At 30.5% G+C, this 24,902-nt stretch overlaps 1 protein-coding gene across 3 annotated transcripts in view; it reads left to right on the plus strand.

Moving 5' to 3' along the window:
* Positions 1 to 265: 265 nt before the first annotated feature.
* The window catches only part of LOC132929946 (uncharacterized), a 52,732-nt gene continuing 28,095 nt past the window's right edge, over positions 266 to 24,902 (plus strand). For 2 of the 3 annotated variants that reach the window (XM_060995592.1, XM_060995595.1), the window contains exon 1: positions 21,722 to 22,096. In XM_060995592.1, the coding sequence (XP_060851575.1) occupies positions 21,815 to 22,096 (282 nt within the window). In that variant the 5' untranslated portion in view covers positions 21,722 to 21,814. Of the gene's footprint in view, positions 913 to 978; positions 1,284 to 21,721; positions 22,097 to 24,902 lie in introns of those variants that run through there. The other variant, XM_060995594.1, reaches the window with a different exon arrangement.

Genomic DNA, 24,902 nt, shown 5'->3' on the forward strand with positions numbered 1-24,902 from the left:
GAATTCATTATTATTAGAGTAACCGTCCGTCTCCGTCCATCAGCTGTCTTTCGATTCCTTGTTCATTATATAGTCTTTATGTTGAAGATTAAAAAGTAGATGATTCAATATTTTACTCCCGCAATTAATTTAAAAATGTTTAAGTTTGTCAGATTTTTGATTTTATCTAAATCACTTGATGCATAATTTAATTTCATACTTATAGGCTTAACTTACTTACCAATCTATTAATTATACAATTTAAGAGTTATGTATAGTTATTAATAAAAAATGTTAGTCTTTGTGTCGTATCAATACAATATTATATTTTATACGAGTTTTAGAAACAAAGTCATCGTAAATACCTAACAATTAACGAATAAGTAATAACTACTTATTACTTACAGCGTTTCTTTTCAGGTAAGTATTTAAAATAAAAATGTATAAGATATTATAATAATTGTGATCTCTGCTGTGACTGAAAGAGCTACGTCGACGCCGCCGCCGCCACGTCAATGATTAGTCGTAAAATAATGATATTATTATTTCGATGTAATTACACGGTTGTACTGTTGTATATGTACGTATAGTGTAGGTATACAAATCACACACAATCGTTTCTCGTATAATATATAGATAAGAAACCGGCCGTCGCCGCCAACTCGTGTCTCGTAGGTACCACACGCTCATTGTGTCCGAGTAAATTAGTTTTTCCAAAAGGATGGAGCGCGTATGTGTGGTGCCGATAACCAGTTTTGTTTTGTTTATCCCGAGTTTAATTATTATTACACGAGTAAAAAACGCACGCAAACGAAAAATGCACTCACGTTTTTCGTCGTCATCGTCGTCTTATCGCACTTACACCGTATTCGGGACAATCGACAGAAAAATGTATAATTATTATTATAATAATAGTACAATTGTGGTAGACAGGTACCTCCTAATTTTTATTTATAATATATTATAATATACCGTGGTATAATATTATATTTGTCCAAGGAGATAACAAGAACAAGATGCGTGTGTTTTCTACCGGCATCGGCAGTACCTACCGCGTTTTCTGCGTGTCGTTGGCGGTTCGGACAAAGTATCGTTTGAGGACCATATTTTCCCCGAATTGTGGGCTTACATTATACATTTTTGGAAACTATTGGTTTTTGTGATAAATGTCGGCAATATTTAAAACACTTTATACTCACCCCCGCCGAAAACCGAGACGGCGCCTCACCACTGATGTTAATGTATGCGATTCTCCGAATTCCGAATTGCAGTGCATGACGGATGAGAACACATCTGCAATGCAGGTAACATGCTGTTAAATATTATTTGTATACATATGTATAACATAAGTGATGAATTTAACAGTACACATATTAATTTTAAAAGTATGTTTTTGTACCTACTTATTTTTGAAAAAAAAAATATAACAGTGGTCTTTTAATTTCTTTACGCGGTTTCACTCCGCTCATCTATAAGCCGATGCCGATAATTTAAATAAGCTTATATTATTGAATATAGTCACAAGGTGTTTAATATGTGTGCAATACATTTTTTTTATAAAGTATTCAGCTGCTTTAGACTATGCAATTAGAGAAAAAATAGAAAAAATAACTTTAAAAGTTAAACAAAAAAAAACAATAATAGTAAATAATTAGATTTATTAGCGTTATAAAAACTTAAAACTCGTGAATTTTTATTTTTAAAAATCGCAGGATCACTATTTAAATCGATCGCTCCGTATATAAACTATAAAGTACCCACCAACAGCCAGCTACCTTCCTACGCTCGTTATAGGTGATAATATAATATAATATATAAGGTTAGAATATATTCGATATCTATGGATGTACGATTTACGGTCGAGGACGCACGGTGTCGAATAACACAATAACTCTGTGCGCGTGTATAATATTATTAAAATGTGTACGCATGCGTGTACGGATAAAATAGACGAGGTATACGGACGTTTTGCGACGGACCTTGAGCGAGATCCGATGACGAGATGTGCTGCAGCAGAGCGTCGGCGGGTATTGTTTCCTCGGATATTATCATTATTCTTATTCTTTGCTGGTCATTTTTTTTTTCCCGCCATAAAATACGTATAATATAATACAAGTATATCGTGATACATATAACAAATAATATTATGTGTGTGTGACCTACCCGCCGAAAGGTACCTTTCGTTAGGTACCTACCCGCGCCTACCCTCTCTGCAGTACCTGTGCCACAATACCGGCTGGCTACTGCGGGCGGCAGACAGCCGCCGCGGCCGACGCCTCCACCGCCTTCACCACAGCCTACGCGTATAGTGTATACGGTTCGATTATTTTTCTTTTGCCGGCGTGCGCACTGCTGCTAGCGCGAGCACCACACACACACACACACCTCGATTTCTACAGATACAACATATACACACGAGCGGACGAAACGAATAATAACAATCATTGCGGCGTACTTAAATATATATATATATATATGGGTAGGGGTGGTATGCACATGCGGCGATGACGGCCGGATCCGTTCAAAATATTGCTGTTGGAAATATTATCTATTCATCGGTTATCGGCATAATATACATATCATATTATTATAATAATATTGCCCCCCGTATTGTTTGCCGGTTAGAGACGGTTTAAATAGGTTTTACGCGAAATCGCATTTATGTATTATTATTATTATTATTATTGCGGAGTATGGAACGCGAGACGATTGCGGTTGTGGTGCCGCGCACGTGTGATACATGCAATCGTAAAAACCAACGATACGGCACCTGCAGCTGCAGTGGAAACCCTATAAAATATACCAGGTATATATAGAACGATTTCTAGTGGGCGAAAAGCCGATCCGGTATAATAAACTATGCATAAATATTATACATGGGTAAATATTGCGGGATGACAAAATATTACCTATGAATAAGATGAGAATAAAATAAAGCTCTCGGGGAGGACCTCTGACCTTTCCCCCCTTATTAAGTCGTGAATGGGTCTGAAAATATAGGTCGGTGTGTCATATTATGCACGTGAATTCGCACGCTGCTGTTAGTATAGGTAAATCAATTTCGACAATAATACGGACGTTTGCCGTTTCTATAAATTGCGTCCGAGTCGTATAATATTATTATACAGATTTAATTAGACGTTTCCTGTTTCTGCGACGTATATAATTATAAGTATATAGGTACTTGCCGCAGGAAACGTGTAATATATTATTATTATCATTTATTGTGTTACTTACAATAAGGCGTATTGTAATGTAATTTATTCTCTGGCCGTTTATCATCCGGCGTGCGATGTCAACTGGCGACGACGACGATACCGATCATCACAATGTCATGATGGCGGTCGTAATATTATATATTTATATAATATGGGAATGTGTTTTGAAAATATAAACTTCTTGCGTGTCAAAAATCACACTGAAACGGCATAATAGGGAAGTTATTTGGTACAATTGTAACATTTAATGCCGATATAATTTGATATTCCTGTTCGGCTATCCCTATACCAATAAAGGTTATATTTATGTATAATCGAATCGATATATGGCACATGTATTGTTTTTAATATTTTTATTTCAGTGATGTCGCGTAGTACAGTAGGTAGTCTGTAGGTATAATATATGTATAGTTGTTAACACGAGAAAATACAAAATAATGCGTGTTTCTGGTGCAACATGAATGAGTGCGAGCGTCTGCGCCATAATTAGTGTATTACCTACATATAAGTACACGATAGCGCGGCGTCGTGGTGGCAGGTCGCTGCTCAAGTATATTCAATGTATAATAATTATATTTATATATGTATGGAACATAATAAAATACTAAAAAATATATTAAATGAAATAAATGAGAAAGATATACCAAATAAGGTACCTATTTATTCTATATTACTTTCTGACTAGCTCCAATATATTGTTACACTACGGGAGGTCTTCGAAATTAATATCGTATAACTTTTTAAACACCCGTACACGTGGTAACACACACATACACGCACATTGATGCGCCGCCACCGACACACGCACACATGCCAGGTAGACATTCTCGTCGTCGAGGCGGGCACATCGGTTAGCATTATATTATTCTTTCGATACATGTAAAACGAATATCGTTGTCATTGTTTCGTTACGGTGTGTGGACTGCGAGTGTGACTAGTGAGAAGTGACTATTGTGAACAATTTTAATTTAATTTTTTTTAAACCATTCATAGCTGTTTGAATAATTATAATACTTATTCCAAATGAATACGTAACATACTCAAATAGAGGGACATAATCGAATTGATAAAATATAGCAAGAACGACGATAAAATATAACATTGAATAATATTATGTACAATAATATGTATTATATTTATAAATATTATGATATAAGTTTTAGGTTTTAATCATAATTTTAACAAAGCATTGTGGCATAAATTTAAAATAATTCTGACAAACAAAAGAAAATATTGAAATAACGAGGAAAACAATAAGGATATATGCAGCCAACACATTTCCTTAAAAATGGCTGAAACTCCTTAAAATAAAAACGTGTTTGGCACATTTCTCTCATCAGACTGATACGTATAAACTTAAATTTAGTAAATGTCTATATGCAAACAATATAAACCATGAAGTTTATGTGTAATGTGTTAATATATTGTATTTATGTGTTTAATAATTTCCTTTTTTGGCTATATTATATGAACGCAATAATATAAAAATTATTTTTTAAATAATAAGTGTTACCTACTTATACATACATTTTTTTTTTGAAAATCAACAATTATTCAACGAATATTGGTTTTGTCTGAAAATTACGAATTTAAAGATTTAAAAAAAATGTAAAATATATTAATAAATAGTTTATTTCTGATAAAAAAAAAAATGAATTGGATCATTTTCTTATTGTACCATCATAAATACACTTTTAATACAATGTAAAAAAGTTATACAAGTAGTTAGTCACGTATACGCACCTTAAGTCTGCAACAGTAGTCATGATGGAGACCTTAAATATTATCTTTGTAGGTTAATAAATTAAAAATCCCGTTTGTTATATCATTGATAAGTATTTATAATACTAGTAAATACTAGTATTTATAATCAATGGTTATATTTAGGGGCTGGGATTTTAATGCCCTAAAAAAACCCGAAAAATGTCCTAAAAAAAATGCTTTTATGACCTAAAAACTCTAAATAATGTCCTAAAAATCCCTGAAAAATGCCCTAAAATAAATGCAATCATCCGACGTCGATTTTACCGATTTAAGATTATTTAACAGGAAATGATGCGGGTAGAAGTTACTCAAACCTTGTCCGATAATATAATACAAATTATGAGTACCTACTTATAATCTGTTATATTTATTTAAAAACCATGTTGGTGTAAAAATCTTAAAATCTTAAAATAAAATTTCAAATTCATACACTTGGTTTCCAAAACTCAAAAAATGCTCCAAAAACTCTAAAATGCCCTAAAAAATTAAGAAAATGACCTAAAAACTAAAAAATGCCAAAAAATGCAAAATTAACTTTCTTATTCTCATTCAAATGTACATAAAACAAATTTGTGACAAGACGAGCATTGCACAGTAATCTTTGAAAAACAATGCAAAGTGCATCGAAATTCCAGCCCTAGACTTATATCTATTTTTATACGTAACACATAAGTAGTTGATTAGAAAATTAATTATATAATTCTACAAAATGACCATCTAAAAATTATATTATGAATCTATTTTTCTTTATTAGTTTCATAGTTATTTTCGTCAAAAACGAAAACCGTTCGATTCTCATTGTCATTTCCATCATAATGTACCTATTTTTGTGAAAATGCATTCCACTAAATATTGATTGGATACAATATGTATATATGTGTGTATAATTTATCTACAAATATAACAATATTCATATATTTATATAAAAATAATAAAAATTGTTTTTTCTATAATAAATATTAATTAAATTAAAAAATGAAACATTACAGAACGCCAGAATAAAATTATTGGTGAACTATGCGTCATAATCGTCATATAAAGTATAAACAAGGCGGCAAATATTAATTATTTAGTATTACATTAGTATTAGTATATAGCTACTTACTTGATACAATGATACTCATTACTCACAAATTATACAAATATTAAAGTAATTTCTCATCTAAATTGTTGTTTTTAAGAAATCACTTATCATTTATACGTTTATCAGCTATTTTATTTTTTTAGGCAATTATTTATCATTTAAATATTTTTACATTTAGTACAGATATTAATGTTTAATTATAAATTAATGATTATACTATTGTTATTTAATATTTATTATTGTAGTAATTATTCGGTACCTACCTTATTTATAGTTACATAGTATATACATAAAATTCAACCCCATAAATTATTATTTTTAAAAATAACAAACAAATAATACGAGTATATCAATGATTCACTATAATTTATTGTATAGTAATATTGTACGTAGGAGCTTAACTATAACATAATACATTGCCTAAAACAATTTATAAGCCTAATCTAGAAGATAGTAGTGTTTTCAAACTATTTTTGTCGAAAACTTTATTTGATAAAGACAGAAATAGAATTTTTTTAACTTTTGGCGGAAACGAGTATCATTTGTGATCTCACCATAAATATTGTTTCAACCAGTAATTACTTAAAAAGGTACTTCGCGGTATTTTCAGTTCTGATTTTTAAAATGATAGAATTTAAAACTATTATCTTTCAGTTTTCAGTGAAAACGTTTGTAGTTTTTGTATACTGACGTGATATACTGGATTTTTCAATGGACGTTTTCAAAACTGAAAACCATTATCACAAAAATGTTATGTTTTGAGCATTAAAGCCAATTAAATCTAATTAGTTTGAGGGGGGTTAACCTACCATATACTCCTCGGCTCTCATGTATAGTGTTACCGTCCCAGGTGTTTTGAGACTCGTTGTATACATAGGTTAAATGTATACAGTAAACAGTATACACTCTATAATCGTTATACTATGTACTGTATATAGCCGGGTTGGTATGCAATAATATAAATTTATAATATATGTATATAGGTATAGGTACGAGTATATTATTCGAAATCGACTTTCCATCATTGAACTCGCTCACACACACACACACACACATACTGGTATAAATTATTAAACGCCATCGTAATAATGTGTATATATATTTTATTATACATCTATAAATAAAACATATTAACCCCGCCACAGTAGGTTTTTTTTTAATAAATAATTAAAATCCCATTCGATCGATACGTCCCGGCGGCTCCATGAAGTATTATATTTACGTGAAATCGACTTAATTATTTAACGCCCGTCAACAGTAGTAATAATATATTGTAACAACTAATGGCGGTGCGACCAACACGTGTTTCAATAAATACTTGAAAAGAAAAAAATTCTGCATCAATTCGTCGTCCAAAAATTGGACGCATTTTTGCCGCGAGTGTGCCTGTCCGACGGTTGTCCCATATTATTATAGTATAACGGTCAACGATTACAACGGCGAACGGAATATATATGTATATATAATCATATTATTATAATACCGGCTATCGTTATTACTTATTTCGATGAATGTCTGTCGACTATCAGAATGTCAGACACTTGAGACACTCGAACAGATTAGTGTGATCTCACGGGTGAGAATCGCGGGGTCTGTAACTCTGGACGCATTTAACCTACCTACTATGCACATTAAGTCGCAATGTAAACGGATTACGAATGTATTATGTATATATTTCCAATAATCGTGGTTGTATTCAGTATTGTGATTATGTGAAAGCGTAATAATTTTCGAGCCTATACGCAAATTTAATAAACATAAACAATAATTTAATACTATATTATAAATTATAATAGAATATCATTATCATTATTGTTATGTAATCTATATAATGTTGTGTGTTATACCTAATACCTATAGTGTATTAAGAGGATGTCACTCACTGTTTGTTTTCTTTAAATTATCGAAAATGTATTATTAATAAATATAATATAAAACAGATTATCATCAGTAGACAGTAGGTACATCAATTATAGGTACCTCTACTTACATAAATATAACAATTAAGTATAAATAATAAAATAAAATGTTGACCGTATATAATTATGAAAATGTATTAATAATTTACACTGGAAAAATCATTGTAGAACAATAACAGGTATTATTTATTCCTATTTTAAACGAGAAAAGAAAACTAAAAGTAAACTAGTTAATCAAATAACTTTCGCAGTTATTAAATAAGTACGAGATGATCCGCTAGGACTATAGATGCACGGTGTTGTGCGTGACAAATTAAATACCCGTGGATTTACACCTTCTTATACTCCGTTAAATGTAAACTGCACAGATTTTTAACACAGTTATTTAGGTTGTTTTGACAAAAAAGATCTAAAATTATAATCAATTATAATAACTATTTTATTTTCTGTAACCAACGATAACTTTAAACAAAACTAAATAATGTTCGTTTCTTGTGAAATTACAAATTCATGTGTGTATCCACGAATTTTGATATGCAAAGTTTAAAAAATTGGCTTTGAGATGACGTTATCCACTATACTCCAAATTTCATAATCATGACTTACTGCGTAGATTATAGAAGATGGATAGAAAGAACACGATTTTTTTCTTATTATAATGACATAGAATTTGGTTTATTTATGTATCATTTTTTAAAACTTTTATTCGTTATTCTTCAATAGAATATTTTAATTAAATAGTTCATTTTGTTGAAATTAAATTCTTTATGATATGCAGACTCTAAGGTATTATGATTTACAACTATTTTTACGAGTATTATAATGTGGTATGTAGGCTACACGTGAGTTGCATCCCTAAAATATAAATTGCGATAAGCAGTAGTAAGTTTGGACTGTTTGTAGGTATCTATATTCTGTCCAGCGAGAGAATGCGCCGCAGACCGACCAAAATCAGTTTTTCTAGGCATTCGCCAATGATATCCAATCACAAGCGAACCAGTTTTGATAGCATGGTGATGTAGGGGGTCGCGCAGAATCGGCGCGTTCTGTCAATGAACAGACTATACATGAATTCCAACCCAAAGCTATTCAATTAACTATATAATATACAATATTGCTACCAGGTTACTCACTAATAATTTTAAAATCTTAATTAGTTAATTGCATTCCAGTACGTTTATCGGTAATGACTAATGACTAACAGGTAGTCAAAATTACTCTTGATAAAATGTATCTACGAGTATACTTTCAGAAATGTATATTTATTACCTAGGTTTTATTTTTTTCCATATACCTAAATACAAATACACAATATACGACTTCTACTGAGTTATGAGTAATGACATAATGTGTAGTTCGACCAAGAGAACTCTATTTTGCAAAGACTGTTTTAAAATTCGATAATATTAAAAGTGTCATGGTATATCATAGTATACTAGTATTTAATTAAATGAAACAATAAAACGTGTTAATGATGATCATAATCGAAAATATTTGCGACAGTATTGAGATACCGCTAAATTAAAATAGTAAAAACGTAATAATTTAAAATTTTAAGTAATAGACAAACACTAACTTTGATAATGCTATAAAATCATCAAGATAATTGCCGAGTTAAAATTTAAAAATCTTTGAATTGTATACATTGAATGAATACAGACCCTGATTTATGCAAGTGCAGGTGGAGCACTTGCACTTGGCCTCCAATTTCTGGGGGCCCCGGGCTCTGTAAGTTGTAGAAAATTATTTTTTTTAAATTAATTATACAAAAATGTATTTTCTAAAATGTAATATCAACTGTCACTGTTCAGACTTAAGTATATTCTTATCATTAAATTGTCAGTTGAATTTCGGTTATTTTTGTCATTCCATACCCAAGTGCTAATAAGTTACCATCACAAAATATTAAAATAATAATAATAGAAAATTATTTGAACATCAGAAATATTTGATACCTAATAACTAATTTTAACTCTTTTATGATAAAATGTAAATAGAAATTGGTAATTTTTTATTTAATTTTAATTATATAGAATAAATTGTTAAATTAATAAGTTATTTTCCATTTTTATAATTTTATGGATGACTGAAATTAATTAATTAAAATAGAAATTTATATAATAAAATTTATTTTTAATATTTTAATATAGTATAATTTTGTTATGTTATTTAATTAGTATTGTCTTTTCATTATCCTTAATTTACTAGACCCGTAAGTAATTAAATATTGAGTAACTAAATTGTATTTATAGTACATGAAATAATGTACAGTATTTTTAGTAAAATATTTTTTTTACTATTAACTTTCTCCCCCCCTCTCTATGTAGAATTTTTCTGATTTCAATTTTTTTTGACTCGAGGGCCCCAAAAAAAAATTGTGCACTTGGCCCTAAATTGATTAAATCAGGCCCTGCATGAATACAATAAATAAGCATCATATTCTCACTCAGAGGTAGGTAATTTATTACATTTAATAATTTGTGTTATTTATACAGTACCTATTTCTATCGGCCACATTGCATAATTATTTATTGCTATTGACTGTCGTAAATTTGTAAAAAAAAATGGGAAGTAAAATTATGTTTTTTTTCGCAAATTCAGGAATTTGTTAATGTAATTGTTTTATTTCGCCAGGCTGCAATTGCAGTTATTCATATGCAGTCATAAGTGGTGTTAACCGGTATTTTATTAAGTACATAATAAAACAACACAAAGAATTTAATATTTAAAAAAAAACTTTCTGTATGCTAGATTATATCAGATTCTGTATTTCATGTGATTATAGTGATGCTCGGAGCCATACGAGTATGTCGACAAAAATATGACAAATCTCATCATACCAAAATTATTAATGTACCTAGTATTTTCGTCGGTACCTATTCAAAAAAGAGATACCATTTTATAATTAAATTTGTCGATAGGTATCAGCTTTTTTTCGATAACAATTTAAGACTTAAAGTTTAAGTGATCAAAATGTGTGGAAATTATTTGTCATAGTAATGAATATTGCATTGTAATAAATAATAATAATATGAGCTATGTATCAACTGGATCCCCGAATTTTGCCTACAAAAAGTTTATCATACCACAATAAAGTTCTGTATATTCTCTTCAGTGACGAAGTGAAAATTTTCTTCAACATTTACAATTACAATGTTGTGTATGATGCAGACATGCAGTTCTGCAATATAAAAACAACAAGGTAGATCGATTTATATAATACTCATAGGTACAACATATAAATTTATTTAGTACACACCTGTTCAACAGGGCGCAAGTCCGTATGTAACTATAGTAGTGGTCGACGTCGCTTCAATAAATAATAATACAATAATATAATAATAATAATGTGCTCTGAGAGGAGCTCATCTGTTGCCAGTATTCTTCTGCAGGGTGGTAGCGGATGTTTGAATTCACACGGTCGAAATAATACAAAATGTATACTACAACATACATATATATCTTAATATTATTACACAATTATAATTGTCCTGACGACTTATAAGCACGCATTCCGCGCACTACATAATATACTCGACCCTTGATATTCACGACGAAAAACGTTTTGTACTGTTCCAACTGTTCCAAGAATAGTATTGTTAATTCATAGTATACACTATACACTATACACAATGCACATAATATATTATGTAAACATATGGGCGTAACTATAGGATTTATAAATTATCAGGCTAGAACCACATACACTATGATAAAAATTAATAAAAATATGTCATCATACATAAAGTGGTAAATACATACTATAGAAATGTAATATGATCGAATAAATACTATTTAAATTTTCAGTAATTTTTCAAAATTTTCGAAAGACAATGTAACTCCATGAATGTTAGAGGCGGCTCCAGGGAGGTGGCCCTAGGGGCCACGCCCCCCAGGCCTATATTTCTAAAAAATTGTATATTGTTGAAAAAAACATTATAAGCTGAAAACATATTATACCACCGATTATCATATACACGTACAAGTATGTAGATATTAGATATGAAAGTATGTATGTGCTATCTATATATTATGTATATTATGAAAAACCTATAATCATAAGAAAAATTAAAACTAAGGCCCCCCCCCTAACCAAATCTCTGGAGCCGCCCCTGTTGAATGTGTAGGTAACTGATCAAGTTCCTAGCAAATTCCTTTTCCTAGTTACACTGATGAATATATATATATACGGATGTATATTAATATATTTGATCATCATATATATGATTTAAACACGTGAACTGCGTATATGATAATAATAAGCTATAATGAGGTAGCTGGAATAATGAGATGAAGCAACTTTGGATAAAAAACAAAAGTACAAAAAGGCAAGTGTTTAAAAAGAATATATTACGTATATAATATATTTAACATATCGTATGTGGTTAGTATGTCTACTATAAAGCTATAATCTTTTCACAATATACATAATTAATTTTCTATATTCCACGCACAATGTTGTTAACCATAATATTATTATAGATTTGTTACAAATGGTTTTGATAAAATCTATTATTTTACTTTCCAGAGGTCATATTATTGTAAACGACAGTCGACACATACACGTGCGTTTTTCATTTTTGATAAAACGCATTCATACTACACAATTGTTGTTGTCGTTTAAATAAAAATATCAGGTTAAAAATGTAAATATCATTTTTCTAAAAATGTTTTGAAATATAGGTACGTGTAATAATGAAAATAATTATAAGATAAATAATATTGTTATATTATGCTTTCCTTATAATTTCTTTCTACGAAGTTATGTGTATTTTTTAAAAATGTAATTTGTTTTATACATTTGTTTTTGTCTTCAAATCTTGTAGTATGCAAGATTGGACGTATTTTATTTTAAGAGTGGGGCAAATAAATTCACTTTAAAATCCAAACCAAGTGTTATTTAGTTTATCTGTATAAATGTTTATAATTTTTTATACTCCTAGTATAAAGGTGGTTGATACGACCGTATCAGCAAAATGTCGGGTATTTAAATTCCTGTAGAACATTATGCGGTTTGGGTTGTTGCGTTCCTGGCATTTTATATAATTCTATTGATTTATTTTCGGTGTTAATGAGTTAATTTTTTGTACATGTCAATTTTTTCAAACTATACACCTATATATCATATGAATCATACAAGTCGTATCATATACGACGTGTACTATTATTATTCTTTTAGCTCTCTTAGCTTTTTAGTTTTTTAGTTTTTATTATTCTTGATTTGAATATACGTACCCGTCTGGTCTCGCGGAAGAGTGTAGTTGTAATAGTAACAGCAACAGAATTACTACACGTACAATATAATATATACATATATAATATATAAGTATGCAGTAGTGAAACAGCTAGCTACGCAGACATTTGCCAGATTTCCGGTTTCCTTTCGAGGAAAATAATAATAATAATAATAGTGAATAATAAAAAAAAAATGAGCATTGAATACATTAAGTAGTTCGCGGAGTTAGGACGGTTAAAGGAACGTATTGCGTGGTTACGGCAGTCGGTCGAAGTAAAGATAAATGACCTTTTTAAATTTTATTTTTTAGTTTTCGAGTGCACTTGCAGCGTTGTAAAAAAAAGATAAAGAAAAGGAATAATCTAAAACTTGTGCCAGTTTTCAGCAACTATGTCGACAATGACAACGAGACGACGACGAAGTGGTCGCTGACGAGTATAATATATATAATAATGTACGGGGTTCTTTATGTATATATATATATATACATAATATTTACCTATATATAAAATATTTAATTGCGGTACCTATACAATATATAGCTATATAATCATTTCGATTATACGTATTATATATAATATATAATATATATATATATATATGTGTGTAGTGAATAGTGATGTGTAAAATTATGTTTACGTATAATGGAAGTGTAATAAAATCGTAATAATTACCGACTGATATATGTACATTTTACATAATAACACAATCCAATTTTTATCTGTTTTATTAGCGCGTGCAATTTTTTTCTTTACCACACTTATTCTGTTAGGAGTTATGACAATATAGTGTATAATATTATTATATTTAGCGCAAAAAAGCAACGCTGAAACAATATTCCATCTTCTCGGTGGTTAAACGTGTTTATATATATATATATAAATCAACGGCATAAAATATGTTGTGTTATAAACTTTAATTATAAATAAAATTCTACTCACCCAAACTAATGGCCGCATTTACCAGCTGCTGTTGTTGTATGTATATGTACATAATATACGCCATATATACTACAAAAATATAGCGAACAGTTTTCCCCTTGCCCTAGTTGCTTGCTATATATATTCTTCTTTTTTACCATTATTATTATTATTATTTTACAGTTCCGGAAAGAATTTCACTTCGAGGAATTTTCGGGATATTTCCATTCATCGTACTCACAAAATGGTCTTTTTTCATTTCAAACATTTTATCATTATTATATATTTATTTATTATTATTATTATTATTATTTTTTTTTTTTATCACTTTTAGTGTTGTGTCGTTGTGTGGTGGTATACTCGACACTGCTGCAATGCACAGGCGCACCTACCTGAAATATTATTCATTCTTCTTCTTTGCTTTCTGATTGTCCACAACAAATCAACGTATAGGGACTCATTCTGAGTTTAAACTAGTATCCGCATGATGGACGCTTATAAAAAGTCAAACACCAATGGTTAATGGAATTTTCCATCCAAAAAATCAATATAATATAATAGTACCAACGTCTTATCCTTAAGATCTACAGGCTACAGCATGAAAACGCACATTCAAAGAATTTCGATTTAGAACGTACCTTTTATTTAGGTATCTATATATATTATATTTAATATACTTTTTATATTTATTTATCATTAATGTTTTTTCTATCTCGTAGTTTTATAAAATGGTCAGAACCTTGAATAAAAGTAAACGTACAAAAGAATCCTATTGGATTTGATTATTTATGTTTTTTTTTATAAAAATGTACATTTTCGTACCTATTGAATTTAGGAAATCTCGATTTATAAACATCGAGCAAATTCAATGACTTTTTATGTTTTCGAAAAAAATTGGTCATTCATATAATATTACATCTTATAACAGCTATAACTTATAACATTAAAAATTATTTATAAGTAATTTTACTTTTAACACTATGTCTAATAACTTATTTTTATTTTAATTTAGATATTACATAAACTTTTTATGAAAGTCGTCTACTTAAAAATTTACAGAAAAGGGCCAATTATAATTTGAAAAAAGAAGTTTGTATCACCACTGGACACTTCTTAAATTATATAAAAATTCTAAGTATTTTGAAATATGGTATCTACCTACTTAAATATTCTTTAAAATAATAATCAGAATTTTTATTAATTAATTATAAAAGGAAATAATGAGGAAGAACATGCTTGGTATATAATATACTATTATAGTATAGGTCTTGATCCGGAAATAATCGTAACAAATTATTCGTGAAATCCTGTCGGAGTATACAATAGTTTATGCTCGTGGGATTCAAAAACTCGTTGTCCCTGGCCGTCTTCACCGAGGAAAGTACTAAGTAGGTACATATATTATATGTCCTCGTGATACACGGATACAAGGTGGTTTATTTTTATATAATTATTACGACCGTATATAATAATGTAATAGTTAAGATAGATTAAATGGACTAGGTGTTGGGTTTATGATGTTTATATTATTTTATTGTTGTAATAATTGATTAGATTAACATTCTCCCACACTTGAGATTTTCAAACTCATTATAGAATTGTACGCACAATCTGATGTATGAGTGTATGACTATATAAGGCATAGGTATAATTATGTACCAATATATTATTGCTGTCTGTTTCATTACTATACAGTATAATTGACAATCTATAGGTATTAGATCGGTTTTGATTATATTTTAAATTGTGGTTAGTTTTTAGTTAATGATCCAATACTCCTGGTTATTAGAATTCTCTTTTTCGTGTGTCATATTCCATAGATTTTTATCAATAATTTTTTTCAATGTTTGCGTTAATTTAAGTTAAAAAATAAATATATTTATTTATTTCATGTATTTACATTATATAATAAAAATAAACTTAGTGATAGATAAATCAATACGGTAGTTTTTTTGTTCTTTTATTAAATTTTCAATTATATTTGAATTTATAACTTCCGCGAATGTGTTATTGTCGCATACATTTATGTCAAACTAATCAAATACAATGAAACTTTCTCATTTTAATACGTAATTTAAAAATGAATTAGTAATTGAACCATTATAAAGTTTACATCTTTTTTTACTCAATAATATGTAAATTCGAATTGGTATTTGGCAAATATATTATTTATAATTATTATCATATAGTTATACTATTGACCAATATACCAACAATGTTTTTTTTTTTGATATTACAATAATTTTCTTTGTTACCAATTAAATTTGTTGGGTGGGTGCAAGAATCCACGAGCGGAGCACACTGCATACTTTACCCACCCCTCTCCACAGTATCACATAAAATTATCTTCAAGACTATTCAATGTGTTCTTGGAATATTTTTATTATTTTTTCATAACATATGATTTCTGAGGGAAGTGTCATATAATATAATAGTATTTGATAAGTTGATTTGTTACACTAAAATAAGATTGTAATGTATTAATAATAATCTATAAGTATACTTGTGTATAGTTAATATTTTTAATGCTTATTTTATTTAATTTTTTTTTTAGTATTCAATATAATTTATTGAAATTATTAGAAATGTCTGCTTGTAAATATAATATATTATGTAGACTATAGATTTATAACTATAGTTAGGTACTTATAGGTACTAAATATTCACTCGATTTTTTTCAAATAAATGTTTAAAGTAATGTGCCGTATACTTAAATATTGATTTTATAGTTATTTAACTGTGAACGTTTAAAGTTTAAGTTGGAGAGTTGGGAATTGGCGCAAACACTGAAAAGCACAAATATAATATATGTTTTTTTTACACATAAATTATACCACCTTGTGTATAATGTTTTTAAAAAAATCTCTGATAAAAGAAATAAAAGTAAAAGCGAACACGTCAAAGAGCTTATAATATATATATATATATATATATTTTTTTTAAATTCAACTGAGTTTTTAAGATTTTGTATTTGAGAAAATATATTTAATATATTATATGTTTTATAACTAGTGTTTTTTCACTGCGTGTTTAAGGTATAAATGTATAATGTGCTTCTACAAGAAATTCGTTTTCACCCGAATTCTTTGAAAAAAAAAATATATCAAAAAATCAAATAAACAGCTTTTTCTCGAAATCCGATTTTCTTAGATGTTATATATACAAATAGTTTTGAGCAAACACTCACATACATACACCAATACAAGTATATAATATATATTCATATAAAGGTTCAACGATGAAATTTTGTTCAATTCTTTTTGAACAGCCTATATTGCTTGCACTATATATATATATATATTATATAAGCCACACTCACTATTGGAGTAATTTTTTGATTCCTGTTTTTTCGTCGTTGTAGTTGTATAATAATTTTCAATGGGTGCCTGACATTTATGTATACGGTAAATTATTATAACATATAAATGTACCACATAAAAACATTCCTTGCGTATCCCCAAAGAGTCAAATCGGTTATCAACCGTATACAATAACTAACGTTTTGCCGGCACTTTTATTTCATAATAAATACTAAAGTCGCGCGGGGAAAGTTGCGGTGTGCACAAAAGTTCCGTGTGCGTTGTGATACCACCAGCGAGCGGCCAATTTTTAACTAATCCGTATTATAATAATATATAAATAACATATAAAATATTATTGTTTATAGCATCATGGGAACAATAATAGTACTTATTGATAAATTTTATCATCAGAATTAACAATATTTGCCAGTCATCGATATAATGTTATCATGTTTATCTTTATCACATAACACATTACGCCCATACGCCATACTTGTATTAGTAACCAAATTTTTCTAGCGCAACGACGTTATTAAACTTTTAATGATCTTTCACCTTTCTACAGTTGATTGCATCACTCGTATCTAGTATCTATATATTATTACTGACAAGATTTTGTTGGGCCAGTTACAAAAATAAAATTCAACCTACTTGGATTAGTCTTAGACTTGTTTAGAGCTAATTAATATTATACTATAGGTACGCAACATTTCTCTAGTGTTATAATTAATCTGGGTGAGCTTTTTAGTTGTGAAGTCTTCGATTATCTTTAATTATCTTTGATTGTCAGACATCTACTATAGGTAATACGTAGCGGTAGTGGTATAACCCGGAGGGGGTGGCGATGAGGGGGGCCTATTTTTCAATATTTATAAATTTTGTTCTAATTTTTTTTTTCTCCAAAATATAAATAATTAACTGTATTCATTATAATTTAAAATATTGATATTAGGCATAACCATAAATTATCTTTTTAATGATAGATAAATAGTGCATGTTAAAAAATCAGCCACATCCCTCCCCTCATAACAAAATCATTTGACCGTTACTGAATTGCGTAATCATGCCAGAAATACCATCTTAGGTAATATGTTTATACAACCAAAAACTATGTTCAAAATCTCTACTAGTATTGCCTATTAGTGAATACATTAATTAATTATTGATTCTATAATTTCTTATACTTAGTAATAATAACTTATAAGAAATGTATTTATATCGAAATCTGTCTTATGAGAACACCCAGTTTAATTTGTTACAATTGTATACACTTTTAACACTATATAAAATTAATATGGATGCCCAGGGTTTGGGCATCGATTTATAAATAAAAATATAATGATATAACTTTATTATGCATACTATATATATACAAAATTATGTTTTGCATATTTTCACATATTTAATGATTTTAGCATATACTATAAAATATTTTGTTATTTATACCATAAAGATAATTTTGATTTTTATAAGTTGTGGGCCGTGGGTACACCTACACTGTGTCACTGTACAACATAATCTTTAGCTACTTAATCAAATTTCAGCAATGATAGGTATAATCCCTTATAGTTATGAGTTTTGTGACACACACACATATATATATATATATAAAAATGTAAATACCCAATTATTATATTATTGTCCATTGATAATTATTTTAATGATTATATTTCCATTTTAGGTTGGTTAAAAATAACATACTTTTTAAATTAATAATGAAATTTACAATTCGTTTTCAATTTAAAAATGATATCTTAAAGTTTCAGACCAACGTGTACGGGTGAGATAATATAAATTGTGAAATCGAAATAAATAAACGGCACACAAACTATATGAATTACTGATCGTCTATATTATTTTCAGGAATAGCGATAATTTTATATGCCTCATATATTTAGGATTTATTGTGTTAATGTATGATATAACTAAGCGTATTCCTGTTTTCCATTATTTTTTTGTTTTACCCAATTATTTTGAAATATATTAGGAATTTTTTACGCTTTACTTCCGACCTTTCAAAGTGCCAAATATATCTTTATCTATTTTTGCTACCAAAAATCACCCCCAAAGTTGAAAATCTAAGCATTTTTCAACTAGAAAAAGTTTCTTCAGACAACAACAAATAAAACAAACATCATAGTAAAATCAATACATTCTTTGCTCCGCTCAAAATATAAAAATAAGCGAATAAAATGTAAATTAACTTGTGATTGAGAATTTTTATTTGTGACAGAATTGTTTTCGTCGCCAACAGACAGATAGTTATTGGAAAATAATAGGGCCCGAGTTTTCGGGCTTTTCAAACGGCACGTAATAATTTATTTTCGATTTAAGTTTGGCGAACGTTGTTTAAAAATCTATTATATTATTATAGTCTGGGAGTCGTACGTGATTTTCCAGGCGTGCATTTACGTATAAATATAAAAGCCGAAAAGAAACGAAAAGTTTTGTCCCGCTGAAATGTATACCTTATATATATGCGAGAAAGGCTTACGAAAACGACGACGACCCACTGTTATATTATACGCCGTTTCACATTATTATATATACAGGACTTTGGCGGCGGAACTCTCGGGCACAGGCCGACGATAAATTTGCCGACGTTCATCCGCGGTCGCCGGTCGCGAGCGTTTCTCGCGTCTATTATATTGTACGTTACCAGCTCGATACCACCGTATATGTATATATCGTAGCCCATTATATCCCGAAGGATTTCCCAAAAACAACAGCACAAGGTTATATATATGTATAGCCATATAGGTACCTATATGGTGTGCCGTCCCGTCTTTGGAGCAATCGCGGTCCACACCCGCTCGTGCTTTTATTTATCCGCCACGAACATATCATACATATACGCGTGTGCGTGTGTATACAGGGTGTGCCTACAGCTTTATAGACAAATTTATGTAATCTACTATACTGTACTTTTTTTTCGCATGATCCGAAACTTATGGATAGACTGGTTCCAAGACTTTCTTTGTCTCTCTCTCTCTCTCTCTCTATATATATATATATATATATATATATTACTGTAAAGTAAAAATGTAAAAGTCAAATTATTTATTGCCATTAAATATTCATGTAGAGATATGAATTTTCTGTGCTATAGCTATAAACAATCCGGTGAAAAGTTATGACTGCGTGTAGGTACAGGATAACTAGAGCTATGTATATATATATAAGTGTATATATGCTGTATACTATAGCGTAGGTATATATACGAAAATTGACTAAAAAAATTCGAAAATTCATGAATCGGTAAATTATTAAATGGAATTAATAATACAACTTTAAATTTTTTCTTTTAGTAAAATCTGGTTTACAAATTGGCCGTCTCTCAAAATAATTAAATAACGAGGAAACGATATAATGTTAGTCCGAGGAAGGGAAGTCAAGAAAAATAGTGACCGTCGTTAACACTATATGTAAGTAATAATTATAAAATAAAAAATAAAAAAACAATGAAGTAATGCAATAAGTTTGCGGGAATACAAACACACTCTCGGTGAAAGACATTCAGTGCGGCGTGTATAAAAAAATATGCACATACACGCATTAGCAACTTATCTATCTATCTATCTGTTTACAGTGGAACCTCGATAACTCGAATTTTATTTTCGCCCCCAACCGATTCGAGTTATCGAGGTTCCACTGCATATATATATTATATATGTATTATAGTATTAATAAGACACTAGCGGCCAGCACCGTGTACATGGGCTTACGGCGGGGTGGGGATGAGTTGCACAAGACGAATATCCGTTTATCGTTCGAAAAGTTGTGAATGGGTGTGGGTAGCAGGTGCATATATATGTTTGTAAATGTCTGTATATAGGTGGAGGAGCTATATAAGTTCTATACGCATACGTTTATATACATACATATCGACCGCGCCCCCCTCAACTATTCGTTCGCCGTTCACGTCATCCCCTTCTCGACAAAGTTAAGGGCGATGGCGGCAATGTCGTTATCTAAATCGTCGGGGGTCGTTATTAATTGGCGGCGGCGAGACATGGTATATAGTCGTACATAGCACTCGTCGTATATTAGAATATATTTAGTCAGTCTTTATAACCAAAGTATTAATTTCCTCGGTCGGGCACTGCGGCGCGTATATATGTACATTATTCATCCCCTCCCGTCGTTCGCGATCCGCTGTATATTTACCACGGTATAGTCGCACTAAAATCATAATAATAACAAAAATAATATTATAATTTAATGACGACGACGATGACGACGTTATAATGTGACAGCGGACGGAATTATAATAATATGTCGTTATAACCGTACAGCGCGTCGTCACATTCGGACGTGCAGTATACGTATTATCAGTATTACGCGAACTTAGCGTATAATAATATTATTATAACTACTTTTCGCGGTTACGTCATGCACAGGGCTGCGGTCGTCTTGGTCATCGAATTTACTGCGGCCCTCGGCTGGTGGTGGCCCGCCGCGGCCGTGGCTTGGGACACCGACAGACTGTACGGCACGCCGACGCGGGCACGGCTGACCGATGTAGTCGTGTGGCGGAACCGCGCGTACGCTTGCTGGCCGAGGGCCGACGCTTCGCAACCGGTCACTTTACTAGAACTGCCGTGGCCCGAGACCGCCGACGGACAAGCGTCGTCGTCGTGGACGCCTCGTCGGCCGTTTTACGCGGACCAACAAGTGAGTGCTGCTCTGTGATATTACAAAAATCGTAATGACATTATCATTGTGATTAACTAATGCATAATATTAGCCTAATGCTATTGCACGATTTCGAGTTTGATCAGTGGCGTACTAAAGTCTCCGGGGAGGAGTTTGCGCGACGCCATCACTGCGATCATATTTTCATCTGTAATCTTATAGAATATTATATGTAACTGCGATGTAATGTTAATATTTGGATAATGTTATTTTGGTTAATGCATTCTGGACGATAAAACATCAAAAAAATTATAATAGTGATGATTGATATAATCATTTTATTTTTTACAATACGCGTCATAACGTCGCTAAAAGTGATTTTCAGCATATATATATACGAGTAATTGGCCACGCCATTGGGCTATACATTTTTTTTTCACTCTCAGAAGCGGAATCTTATCTTAAAAATATTTATGCATCATAAATATCGAATAAACTAAATATCATCGTTGTTGTATGATTAAAATAGTTAGTGGTTAGTAGTGGGGCACTCCACAAAAGTTGTGATCCTCTATTCCATTCATCTTAATACTTAATGGGTACCTACGTGGCTAATTAATGGCCATACAATATATTATATACACTAAAAATCTATTAATCAATATTTGATGTGACAAATATAAATATAAATCTTTTTTACAAGTATTTCGATTCCAATTATGAAATTATATATTATAATATAATAAAACTTATACTAAGAATTTAAAAATATTTTTTAAAAAAATTCAAAATTCTACTTGTACGTAGTTAAATACGGATCACTCAGTATATATTTATCCAATTTTCCTCATTTGATTATCTCTACATAATAAAAAACATATTATATTATGTTGATGAGGTAGATACATAACATAACAGAAAGAATAACGGGGCATGTCCATTTTTTCATTCCTTTCCATGTCTTGTTCGATTTTTATACATGAGCTGTACTATATAGTGTGTAAATCCGTCGGCGCGCGTGTACTTGTTATAGGTCAGATATAATATGTAACGTTCAATATTGGCATACCTATATATATATTACCCGTTCCGGCTGCATGTCGTGAACTTTGATCCGATAGTCTTTTCTCATTCCGTCCAGTTAATAGTTGACCTTATTTTATATCTCTCTCTCTCCGAGCTCGTTTCTCTCTCCCCGCGGTTAATCGGTATAATATTGAATATACATGTACAAAGAGTCTAGTGTGGGTATATGCGTATAATCGTATTGTGTAGTGTGTACACATGCAAAGAAACACAGTGACATACGATATGCCACTGTAGTAATACCCAATATATAGTTCGATCGCGTATATAACAACAATATACGGTTGTATTCAGCGTGACTCTCGTTTTTCGTGTCGTTGTTATTATTATTATTGTCCATCAGTTGAATACTGCGACGTACGGTTGTGGTCGTTATCGCCGTCATTTGTTTTTAAATAAAACTCGATTTCTATAAAAAAAAATATCACTATTATACAGATATAAATATATAGTGCATTATACTGCTCACTCTGTTATATTTTAATTTTTTTATCTCACAAAACCTGCACAGAACGGCATAAACGAATCGCATTATATTAAATTATATACTGTGAGTTAGTCTTTTGTTTTTTTTCATTTCGTTCCAAAATATTTCACGGAACTCGGCTAAACTTTAACTCGAAAATGAAAAAAAACAACAATATATTTTCGCCTATTAGCGTCTTCCCGCGACTAAAGGGGAAAAAACTCATTAAAAAGTTCTGAATTAGTTCGAACGATTTTCCCGATTGCTTATAATATTGTTATTTTTTCATTGGCATTATATACTAGCTGTCGTTTGTTTTTAAACATCGCACGATTAGTCTGGCGCTTGAAGTAGAAGCACTCTACCGTTATAATAATAATAATAATAATAATATGAGCTTAGCGTGCGGCGAATATACCTACCTATATATTATATGCAGCGCAGCAGCGACAGGCATACATAAAGAACGATGCACGACCGTAATAAATTCGTGAAAAATAACCACCATGAATAGTGAAATATTCGTGTAATGCGCGTATACACGGACAAAGATAAACGAAAATATTCGTGGTAATGGATTATTCCGATAGTTTTTGTTATATTAATTTGTTTTACTTTGAAAGCGCTGCACTTGTAATTTATTCATGTTAATTGTTTAATCGTGTAAATTATAAATAAATAAATACGCATAATATTATGTTAGTTTTCATAGCTGTAATTTGGTCTTAGTTTATAATTATAGTTGTTGTTATTTATCGATTGCCAGTTAACTCGAAGGTGCGAGTCACGGGATAAATGGACGTTAAAAGCACCACCCACATAATATATATCGTTTATACTCGTATACACACAAAACCAGAAATGTACAAATACAGCTTCCGGAATAAGCCCGTAGACCACGAGTACATCATTGACCACGATGTTCGTGAATGCGTCGGATGTACAGAGCGTGGTGTTAAGAACAGTGCCCGTTGACAAGGTAACCCAGTAGGTGGTTAGGCATGGGCACATTAAGTTTTTGTGGTTTCTACGTTTCAGGTTTTGACGCATTTTAAATTTGATTATAAAACTGTGCCTTATTGTGCTTGAATGCTCGATGTCCACTGCACTCGGTGGGTTAGTTTGGGTATAAACTCAGTATGGCGTGGTGAACGAGGAACGACGTTTGTCTAATGCAATTGCTTAGCCCTTGAAATTTATGTTGAGCTTAAAAATTAAAATTTGTGTGGATGAATGTATATTAATGTATATATGTTAATTAACATAATATTTTTTTATATTAAATTGTTAATG

The sequence above is a fragment of the Rhopalosiphum padi genome, chromosome 4 (assembly GCF_020882245.1).
Source record: "Rhopalosiphum padi isolate XX-2018 chromosome 4, ASM2088224v1, whole genome shotgun sequence".
NCBI lineage: Eukaryota > Metazoa > Arthropoda > Insecta > Hemiptera > Aphididae > Rhopalosiphum > Rhopalosiphum padi.